This window comes from Emiliania huxleyi (genome assembly GCF_000372725.1).
Source record: "Emiliania huxleyi CCMP1516 unplaced genomic scaffold EMIHUscaffold_4, whole genome shotgun sequence".
Classification (NCBI taxonomy): Eukaryota; Haptophyta; order Isochrysidales; family Noelaerhabdaceae; genus Emiliania; species Emiliania huxleyi.
The window spans coordinates 1,076,301-1,086,457 of NW_005198966.1; the positions used below are offsets into that span (position 1 = coordinate 1,076,301).

Here is a 10,157-nt window from a genome sequence, read left to right on the forward strand (position 1 = left end):
ACACGACTAGTCACACGGGCACCTCTGCGGCACGAGACACGAGTGTACGTTGTTTACACGCGTGGGCGGCATGTCACTTTTCTCTCCTTTCGCAGTGCAGGCGAGGCCCAATCGCTTTCGCAGTACAGGCAAAATTGCCGTTGATTCATCTCTTTCGCAGTGCGGGCGAAGTGCTCTTGAACGAGAGTCTTTAGTCCGACTTCGAGGAGGCCTTGGTATCGGACATGGAGGGTCGCTCGGAGCTAGAGGATCGCTGTGAGGAGGAAGAGGAACGGAATGAGTCGGAAGAGGCGCTTAGCTTGTCCAACGTGCGCACACTCCTTGCGAGGCCAAGCATCTCCAGGCCATAGACAAAGTACTGCGGGAAGTCGAGGCCGGGCCGCTGCGCGAGCTCCGGATGCGAGTGGTGGTGGTCGTGAGTGCCCTCGCCGATGAGGGGTACGAAGATGCTCCCGCACACATCAAGAAAGACAAAGAGAAGCGCGCCTCCAATGTCGACCGCCTCATCTGTCGAGTCGCAATCCTTGCTCCGGTCTGACATCCGTCGGAACTTCAGATGCTCTGGCTCTGGGCGGAGCTTCTTGGCCTCGGCCTCTCCGTCCGGGTGGTTTCGGATGTTGAACCACAGCGTGCTGATGCAGCATATCCACGAAGAGGTCCATGCCACCAAGAGGCCGGGCGGGCCGAAGAGGCGGGTGGCCACGTAGAACTCGATCAGCGGGAACACAAAGTTGAGCGAGTCGATGACGCGCATCGCGGGGGTGTCCATGTGCCTCGGCACAAACTCCTCGTCGACTCCGAGCATGGAGCGGGTGCTGTCCGGACTGTCACCAGCGAGAAAAAAGAGAAACGCGTTGGCGATTCCTACCAGTTTTGGCGAGTGCGGGTCGCGGCTGGTTGTGTCACAAAACTTGTGATGGGCCCGATGCTTGGAAGCCCACCAGAGAGGCCCGCCTTGATAGGCGAGGCAAGAGAGGACTCCGAGGACCAAGTTGGTCACCGGCCCGACCTTGAAGGCGGCATGTGCGGCGTAGCGGTGGAGGAGCGTGCTCATGCAGATGCCCACTTTGAAGAATGCGACGAGGAGCCAGGCGGCCATCGTCAGCAGCAGATTCGGGCAGGTGGTCGCGCTCGCCAATCCGCCCGCGGAGCTCGCAAACCAGGCGGGGATGATCACCACCAGAAAGAACTTTTGGCCCGTATTGAGAGTCCGCGCAAACACGTCGACCTCCCGAGAGGGGCGCGCCTTTGCGAGCTCGAAGTCCGCCCTGATGATGCTAAGACCCGACTTGACCGCCAGGGCTCCCGTGATGGCAGCGACCGCGAGCGCGAACCCAGAAAGATACGAGATGAGGTAGAGAGAGGGCGCGACCAGGATGATTGCAGCGACGTAAAAGTACAGCCGCATTCCTGGGCGGGGCAGTGGCCTCGTGTGAGGGGCAGGGACAAGTACGAGTGGACAAGTGAGCGGAGTGACGCTGGTGCCGAACATAATAGGCTCACCATTCCAGATCGGCGTGGCCACGGTGTGGCCCTGCTTCATCGCAAGTGTGGCTGGCACGGCCTTGCCACTGAGCCACATCGACGCCACCTCAAACTCTCTGCGCAGTAGATTATCCCGGTGAGGAAGGCGGGGACGTCCCCCTCCGATTTGTCGACGGCGGCCGTGTACACGAGCCCGGACATCGCAGCAACGAGCACAAACATGTTTGCCATGGACGACTCATCCGCGTCCGGGCCCGGCGCTGTCGAATTGGTCCAAGCGGAGGACATGGCCATGATGTCTCGCAGAGATGCGTCCGTCCCTCGAATCTAGTGCAATCGCAGCGCCGCCGCGAATGAATTTCGGCGTGCGAAAGTTTCATGTTTTTCAGTTTGGGAGGGAGCGGAGCAACCCAGCTCCAGGCGTGGCGAAGCTGCACACAACATCACAACTCACAAGCTCCGGTCGTGGCTATGCGCGGCGTGGGCCACGGCGTGGGGGAATCTCCTTCCCATTTTGAAAAAAGTATCCGTGCAGCTATCTCTCCCAAGTCGTTTGGTGTGTGTGGACTTGCGTCATCCTCGCATCGTGGTTAAACACAACTTTGTCGACGAGAACTACACAGAGAGAGAAAGGGAACAGCGAACAGGCTGCGAGTCATGTTGCCATCCCGTAGAGCTCCTCGACGAAGCAGCCGTGGAGCCCGTGCGGCACCGCCTGCCTGAGCCAGAGCCTGCAGACCGGGCCACTCTCGAGGTCGTCGCCGTCGAGGATGGCGAGGCAGGAGCGGCCCACGTCGGCGCTATACATCATGCCCGCAAGCCACACGTCCGCCACGTCCGCCTCCTCGCCGCCGGCCGACGCCCTTCCAGCCTCCGCCGGCCTCGGGATGACGACGACCTCCTCGCAGAACGTGCGCGGCGGCGCCCTCCAGACCTGCGTCTTGCCGGTGAGGCGGTCGAAGCGGCAGTAGCCGACCGGCGGCGAGCCGCTCTCCCCCTCGGCGTTGCACCACGACATGAAGATGTACCTCACGCGCCCGTCCCCCTCGAAGCGAGGGTCGACGTGCGGGTGGTCGATGCACGCGCCTGCTCACACGCACAGCTGTGAAGAGCGTCGTCGAACGAGAGTCGGCGTGGTGGCGGACTGCCAGCGCCGCCAGCGACGTAGCTGCGCTCGAGCGAAGCGCCGCCCTCGCGCAGGCGCAGCGTCGTCTCGAGCAGCAGCGTCGGGTTGATCTTGCCGTCGTCGTACAGAGGCACGTCGCCGCCCCAGTCACCGAGGAAAGGGCCCGCGCCAACCACCGGCCAGGCCGCCGTGTAGAGGCGGATCGTCTCGCCGTCGCTGCCGCCGCCGCCGCCCCGCGGCTCCTCGCACGCCACCGCGTGGTGAATGGCAAAGTACGGGTCCTCGGTCCGCACCTGAGGGTTCATGTTTAGGGTGAGGGTGAGGGTGAGGGTGAGGGTGAGGGTGAGGGTGAGGGTGAGGGAGGGTTAGGGTGAGGGTGAGGGTGAGGGTTGGCAAAGTACGGCAAGTAGGTTTGGGTTAGAGTTAGCCCCGGCCGGCACCGTGAGCGGCTCGCGCCCCGCCGCAGCGCCGCCCGGCCGAGGGACGAGCACGAGGACTGCGCCTGCCGGCACATCGACGCCCCGTCGCTACGACGCGTCTGGGAGGAGGCGAGGGCTGCGCACGGGGCGGCCCACCCTCTCCGGTGGTTCGCAGCGCGCCGACCGGGCCGGTGAGGCCGAGCACGTACGGGAAGAGGTTGAGCTGCATCGCGTTGAGCGCGAAGATGTACCTACCTCCCGCGGGGGCGGCGTGGAGAGGGAGAGGCGCCCTCCCTCGCTCTCCTGGCGGGAGGCTGCAGAGTCTGCGTGCCACGAGTCGGTGAGCGCGAAGTCGTGCGGCGCGATGGCGGAGGGCAGCGCCGTGGGCGTCGAGGCGAGCAGAGCGCCGCTGGCCGCATCCCACTCGTGGACGGTGACGGAGAGGGACGAGCCGACGAGTGGCGCCGCCCACGACCAGCCGACCACGCGGCCTCGCTTCCTGTCTTCGCGCGGATGGGCCGTGAAGGCGACGCCGAGGCCGAGGCTCGCGTCCACCTGACGGGAGGCCCCAAGAAGGCTCCAAGAAGGCTCCAAGAAGGTTCTTGCTCGCGTCCACGCACCTCCGGCCCGATGCCGCTCGCCACGGTGAGGGCGCCGTCGGGGAGCAGGCCTAGAGGGCACGCTCCAAGAAGGCTCCAAGAAGGCTCCGAGAAGATTCCGAGAAGGGAGCAGGCCTAGAGGGGAGCAGGCCTAGAGGGCACGCTCCGAGAAGGCTCAGGGCACGCTCCCGCTCGTGATGGGGCGCAGTCGCGAGGCAGGCCGTCGAAGGTCTCGCGCCCGACGTACTCGAGCGTGTCCGGGTCGATGCGGCAGGGCAGCGCCGCCTCCCACAGCGCGAGGAGCTTCCCGCCCCAGCTCTGCACGTTTGTGTTTGCCGGGTTCTTGAGGACCAGGTCAAAGGCGTTCTCCAGCTCGCCGAGCGGCCCGCTCGCCGGCTGTGTGCCAAAGGTGTTGCGGTGCAGCACCGTGTCCGCCGCCTCCTCGGCTGCGTACTCGGGCGTGCGGACGAAGCGGGACGCGAAGCGGGCGCGGCCCGTGGCGCCATCTAGGCTCCACCTGCAGAGCAGCCCGTCGCCGTCCAGCACGTGCTCGTAACGCTGGCCGCCGCGCTCAAAGTTGCCGGGGCCGTTGCGAAATACGGTGCCGCGAAGCGCCGAGGGGATTCGACCCTCGATCTCGTCGATGTCGTAGTTGGCGGGCACGCCCTGGGCCGACGCGTAGGCCTGCGTCCACGCAGCCTTGATCTCCTCGTTCCACACCGCTGCGCTGGGCTTGCCACCGAGGGCGCGGCGGGCGACGCCAGCAGGCGCGACACCGAGCGTGGCGACGAGCAGCGCAACCATTGGTTTTGTTGGAGCTCTGGCTAAGATCAGCGTAGTACCTGTTCTTGGGAACCGGGAAGCGTCGCTCGCGCGGCGGCACACCAGCTCAAGCCGCACCGTCGACTCACCGCCGGCGAAAGTTTCCGGGAAAACACAAACTCGGCGTGGCTGGCACCGGCTCGTGCGACAGCCAGCCGCTCTGGAACAAGGCTCGCGCTGGGCGCGTACGGCCTCAATTCGCGCCATTCTTCTTTCTGCCTAGCCGCCCTGGACCGGCTGCACGCGTGCGCGAGCGGTGGACCGTTCGCGACGCTCGGCGGCTCCGCCACCGGCTCGCGACGCCTGCGCTTGGCGCTCAGGCGCGAGAGCGGCACATGTCTCCTCTCTCGGCGCCGCATCTCGCCGCTTCCGAGGCCCCCACTCGTGCACGCGGAGTCGAGAGAGCCGTCCCCGCCGCGCAGGTCGTCTCGGGCGCGCGGAGTTTTGCCTCGGTCTTCCGGCGCGCTACTATTTCGAGGACGTGTGTATGTTGCCCGAGCCGCCACCGCCGCGTGGCGTGATTCGCCCTCGACGTGCCCGCGGACCGAACTCAATCTCGTTCGGATGGGTGGTGGGGCGAATCGCATTGTGCTCGGCCGAAGCTCGCGCTAATCTGCCGCGCGAGTGAGCCACGCCCTTTGCGCCGGTCTCCTCGACCAGGAGACCGCGACGCCGCGACGAAGGACCCGCGCTGGCCGAGGACAGCGCATCTCGGCCGCTGCTTACGCGTTCTGCTCTTTGACGGCACGGCAGGCTATTCGCCAGCCGACCCGGGGCTGCCGAGCCGCCCTCGGGCTTTCGCAACGGACATCACTCGCCCGCTTCTGCGCCCACCACGTCCCTCTCTGAGTCTATGAGCTGGGAGCTTGACGTACTGGGCGCCGGCGACTCGGGAGGCCGGCCTCCAGGGCGCACACTCACGACTCAGAGAGCGGAATGTCGGCGGTCAGCAGCGAGTCTCAGACCCCGAGACCGGCCGCCTGTCATGTTCATGACTTTCATGTGACATGTCGTCGGACGTCAGAGACAAAGACTCACGATATAACTGAGAGGCGATAACTGAGACGAACTCGGCCATTTTCAAATGTACTTACATAAACCTTTCCCGAGCGTCCGGTCATTGCGCACTCTCGACGAATTGGCGCACACGGCGGCGGCTGCGCACTATCCACGAGTGATGTGTCCAGGGCGGGACGTGCGAGGTGTGACAGTGCGAGCGGCCCCGCGCTCTGCCCCTCCCGGTTTGGCAAACTGGCTCCACGGGCAAACGACCCGTCACCGCTCCTCGCAAGCTGCCACACTGCACCGCACTGGATTCTGTTCGGCAACGCACAAACCTCCACGAGCAGGACTGCATCGCGCCGCATTTTGGCGTGGGAAGCTTCTGGGCAAGGGTGAGAAAAAGCGCGAGGAAGTACGAGACGGCGAATCAGCCTGGGGGGAATGACGCAGACGGACCGTGTCCGCAGTGTCAAGCAGGCTCGGGCCCAGCACCCCTTCCCACTCCAACTGTTTGTGATTTTCGCGAGCGAGCTCATTTTGTCGCCTACGCAACTGCGGCGAGAGAGGTGGAGAGAGCGCGAGGAACTTGACCGGAGCGAGGCCTCCGACGCGGCCGGTCACTGGCATCGCCTCTCTGGAGCCTCGACGCCGCTCGGCGGCACGGCAGCAGCAGGAGCACCGCCGAGCGCGGCCGCTCGCCGAGCGCGCCTCCGAGGCCGCCGCGGCAGCCGCGAGCGCGTCGAGGCCGGCTCGTACGCGACGGCGTCGCCCAGCTGGACGGCGCGGACCGGATGGACATCAAGAGCGGGTCGAGAGGAGGGCTCAGTATCGAGAAATACGGGGTCGTTTCTGGCGCGCTCGGCGCCCTATGGGCGTGGCCTGTTCCACAGCTGCACGAGCCGGTAAGACAAGAACATTTCGAACGACTTTCTTCTCGAAACGGCAAGGCCACGCGGATGGGCGACTGGACCGGCTGCCGCGACGCCAGAGGCCGTCCACACGGCCGCGGCACGCTCCGCCTCTCGAAGCGGGCTCGCTTCGAGGGGCGGATGGTGCGCGGCGAGCGGAGCGGGCTGGGCACGCTCTTCGTGGACGAGGCGAGCTCGGACGAGGAGGACGGGGCGGCCGAGGGCTGCGAGAGCTCCCTGCGCGTGCGCTGGCGCGACGACGAGCCGTGTGGGCGCGGCGTCTTCTCCGAGCCGGGCGGCGGCACCGTGCACGGCACGTGGAGCGGCGGGCTGCTCCAGGGTTCCGTCACCGAGCGACACGCTGATGGGACTGTGTGCCGCGCCGCGGCGGTGCCAGGATCCGCGGTGAAGCACGACTGAGGCGGTCGGTGTTCACGCCTCCAAGGTGCGCTTTGTCGGCTCGTGCGTCGACGGCGAGCGTGCCGGCTTTGGCGTGCAGATTGGCAGCGACGGCGGCGCCCTCGTCGGCTGCTGGCGCGGCGAGCGGCTGCAAGGCCGGCGGTGCGCGCACCTGTACCCGTGCCGCTCGGGCGGGGCGCTGGTGGGCGAGTGGGCCGAGGGCGAGCCGCGCCGGCTCTCCTGGGCGCACCTCGAGCCAGGACGCGGGCGAGGTGCCGCCTCGCCTCCGCCTCAGCCGCCTCCGGACCTCGGCGAGCTCCCAGCCGCAGCCGTGCACCCCGCCCTCCCGTCGCTGCTCGCCGCGGCGGCCACCGCTCGGACGGGTGGCGCGCCGCCGCCGCCCGGAGCCGACGTGTGCATGCGCCTGCTGCCCAGGCCGTACCCGCGCGCCGCCGGCGCCGCCGCCGGCGGCGGTGGGAGCGGCGGCGGCGGCGGCGGCGGCGGCGGCGGCGGCGGCGGCGGCGGCGGGAGCGGCGGGAGCGAGGTTCAAGTCGCGGCGACCGATGCCTTCGAAGCGTCGCGCGTGGAGGGCGGGCCGTCGGGCGTGGTGGGCGGCGGCCTGGGCCTCTTCGCGAGGGCGTGCCTGCGCGGGGGTGAAGTTGCCGCCTTCCTCGCCGGCGTGCGGCGCGAGGGGTGCGGCTGCGAGCCTGCGGGAGAGGAGGCTGCGGACTGGGCCGTCTGGCTCGAGGACGGGGAGGGGTGGCTGCACCCGGAGTGGGTTGGGGAGGGGGGCGCCGCCTCCTCGCCCGCCTCTCCGGGCGCCGTCCCGCGCTCGGGCCTCGGCTGGCTCGCCAACCACGCTGGCTGGAGGGCAAACTGCGCCCTCGAGCCGTACTCACACCCGGTCGCGGGGGCGGTGGCGTGCGTGCGGGTGCTGCCGGGACGCTGCGTGGCGGTGGGCGGTGAGGTCGTCGCCGGCACCCGCGCCCTCCCGCCGCCGCCTCCGCCCACCCCGCCCACCCCGCCGTGAGCAGACGAGCTGCTCGTCTCGTACCGCCACCTGCCGGAGCTGCCAGAGGCGTGCGCTGCCCCCTCCGCGCCTGCACTGCCCTGCCCGCCCCGCCTCTCCGCCCACCTCACCGCTCCGCCCACCGCTCCGCCCACCGCTCCGCCCACCTCTCCGCCCGCCTCTCCGCGTCGCAGGCTCGCCTGCCGCCGTGGTACGCCGCCCAGCTGAACCTCCGCGCCGAGGACGGGTACTATGCGCAGGCGTCTGCAGAGGGGGAGAGGGGGAGAGGGGAGGGGCCCGAGTCGCGCCGCCCAAGCTCCCTCCGCCCATTGCGGGCAGCCTCGACTCGCCGGCTGGCCCCCATAGTTCGGAGGGGCAGAGCACACCGCCCCTTTACCAAAGTCCGCCTCTCCCCTTCCGTGGGGCGGGTTTAATGGCAAGGGGCGCCCATCCACCCCTCTCCACCGCCTCAGCGTGCCTCCGGCCCTTCTCCAAGCCCTCACCGCCTCGCGGCGTGTACGCGGACAGTTGCGGCGGGCGCCCCCCCGAGTCGTCTTTGAGGCGCCGAGCGCAGCCGAGCCGAAAGCCACGGTGCGCGCGGGGCGTGCCGCCGCCGCAGAGCATGTCCGCGTCGCGTCTTGAGGACCCGCCCCTCCCCTCCCCCTCTTCCCCTCCCCCCCCCTCCCCCTCGGCCGGGCGCAGGTCCGCGTCGTCGAGCACGGGCCGTGGCGCGTCCTTTGGGTGGGGCGTGTCGAGCAGGGCATGACGTTCCACGAGCGGCAAGAGGGGACGGAGGAGGGGCGGGGGGAGAGCCCTCCCGCCCTCGTCCCTCTCGCCGTCGGCTTCGACTACCAGCGCACCATGGCGCGCCTTCTCCCTCTCCTCCTTGCCTCTCCCCCGCCACCGCCCACGCGACTGCCAACTCCCTCCGCCACCCTGGCCAGGTGGCCGCCGCCGCCGCGCTCACCGCTCGCTTCGGCGCCTCGCCGCCGCCGCCGCCTCACGCCCTCGTCGTCGGCCTCGGCGCGGGCAGCTGTGCCGCGGCGCTGCACGCACTCGGCTGCGCCGTGACGGCGTTCGAGTACGACGCCGCTGTCCTCGCCGCCGCGGCCAGTGCACACGGCGTCCGCTTCGAGCGGCTCTCGCGCCGCGCCGGAGGTGCAGGGTTCGACCCGCCGCCTCGCCACCGCAACGGCGACCCCCCCCCCCCCCCCTCCGCGATGCTCGTCGATGCTGAGGAGTGAGTGTTCATACTCGTACCGAGCACAGGTCCTCGCCCTCTCTGCGTCTGCGAGGCGGACGCCGCAGAGGCGGACGCTTGGGGGCGTGCTGCCTTTGACCTTGCGTTGCTCGACGCTTACGATGGGCGCGGCGACGTCCCGGCCCACCTGCAGCGCGAGCCGTTCCTCGAGGGCCTCTCCCGCGTCCTACGGCCCGGCGGCTTCGCTCTCGCCAACTTGTGGAACGGATCGGACAGAGCGCGAGCCGAGTGCGCGCGCTTCGCAGCCAAGCTGCGCGCCGCAGTCGGCCGCGTCTACGTGTTGCGAGTCGCGGGGCACGAGCAGAACGTGATCCTCCTTGCTTGCCGCCCCGGCGAGCGGCAAGGGTCCGAAAGCACGTGCGATGTGCTTCGGGAACGGTTGGCGGCGGCCGCCGCCGCGGCGGCCACGGACTGCCCTGAGCCGGCACTAGTGCAGACGATTCGCTCGTGCGCGTCGTCGCTGACCGAATGGAGTGAATGTGAGGCGTGAGGTATTTTTGGCTGTGTACCGCGAGACAAACCGGGCCGCGGCCCGCGCGCACGAAACGACGACCCCCCCCACCTGGGCGCGAACGCGGCTGGCTAGAGTAACAGCGAGACGAACAGACGCGGGTTCGGGCGCGGCGGACACACACGTCTCGCGATCAAAGCTCATCTCTGTCACCTCGGCCCTGGCCCACCTTCCACTCTCTCCATCCCTCGCAAAAGTCGGTGCCGTCGTTCTCGGGCCTCGCACACCACGCATCATGCATCTCGCGGGACTGAGCCTGGTCGCTCGCCAGGTCCTGCCTCTCTCGCATGTACATCTCGTGCTCCTCCTCGAGGCGCAGGCAGTCAGACGACCGCTCTCCCTCGCCGCACACCGCCTTGTGCTGCTGCACAAAACTGTGGTGCAGGCACGGCGCCGTCTCGCTCCGGCCAGGGTGAGTGCACCACCATTCGTGCATCGCTTCTGCCGTCGCGAGCCGCTCCGCCCCAGGGTGGCCGCCCCCGGTGGCGCTGTTGTCCTCAGCATCACCTCCTCTGGCGGTAATCAGCTCCTGGCCCACCTTCCACTCTCTCCATCCCTCGCAAAAGTCGGTGCCGTCGTTCTCGGGCCTCGCACACCACGCATCATGCATCTCGCG

At 68.7% G+C, this 10,157-nt stretch overlaps 5 protein-coding genes across 5 annotated transcripts; 2 read left to right on the forward strand and 3 right to left on the reverse strand.

Annotated features, from left to right (window-relative positions):
• Window positions 1–190: 190 nt before the first annotated feature.
• Window positions 191–1,773, reverse strand: EMIHUDRAFT_196284 (putative fatty acid desaturase; the record flags this gene model as incomplete). Its single annotated transcript, XM_005770546.1, has 3 exons — window positions 191–1,410; window positions 1,504–1,564; window positions 1,639–1,773. The coding sequence occupies 3 exons, from the start codon at window positions 1,771–1,773 to the stop codon at window positions 191–193; spliced, it is 1,416 nt and encodes a 471-aa protein (XP_005770603.1).
• A 282-nt stretch (window positions 1,774–2,055) lies between these two features.
• Window positions 2,056–4,552, reverse strand: EMIHUDRAFT_447970 (hypothetical protein). Its single transcript, XM_005770547.1, has 7 exons — window positions 3,851–4,552; window positions 3,651–3,700; window positions 3,365–3,585; window positions 3,215–3,281; window positions 3,097–3,138; window positions 2,631–2,721; window positions 2,056–2,571 (listed from the first exon to the last, which is right to left on the reverse strand). The coding sequence occupies exons 1-7, from the start codon at window positions 4,431–4,433 to the stop codon at window positions 2,141–2,143; spliced, it is 1,485 nt and encodes a 494-aa protein (XP_005770604.1). The 5' UTR covers window positions 4,434–4,552; the 3' UTR covers window positions 2,056–2,140.
• A 1,174-nt stretch (window positions 4,553–5,726) lies between these two features.
• On the reverse strand, window positions 5,727–6,080 carry EMIHUDRAFT_196286 (hypothetical protein; the record flags this gene model as incomplete). The annotated part of the gene is made up of 2 exons (XM_005770548.1): window positions 5,727–5,768; window positions 5,910–6,080. The coding sequence occupies 2 exons, from the start codon at window positions 6,078–6,080 to the stop codon at window positions 5,727–5,729; spliced, it is 213 nt and encodes a 70-aa protein (XP_005770605.1).
• Window positions 6,081–6,409: 329 nt separating this feature from the next.
• On the forward strand, window positions 6,410–7,790 carry EMIHUDRAFT_196287 (hypothetical protein; the record flags this gene model as incomplete). Its single annotated transcript, XM_005770549.1, has 3 exons — window positions 6,410–6,733; window positions 6,807–7,032; window positions 7,336–7,790. 3 exons carry the CDS (start codon window positions 6,410–6,412, stop codon window positions 7,788–7,790), a joined length of 1,005 nt encoding a protein of 334 aa, XP_005770606.1.
• A 1,199-nt stretch (window positions 7,791–8,989) lies between these two features.
• EMIHUDRAFT_196288 (hypothetical protein) lies at window positions 8,990–9,520 on the forward strand (the record flags this gene model as incomplete). The annotated part of the gene is made up of 3 exons (XM_005770550.1): window positions 8,990–8,995; window positions 9,065–9,394; window positions 9,467–9,520. 3 exons carry the CDS (start codon window positions 8,990–8,992, stop codon window positions 9,518–9,520), a joined length of 390 nt encoding a protein of 129 aa, XP_005770607.1.
• Window positions 9,521–10,157: the final 637 nt, after the last annotated feature.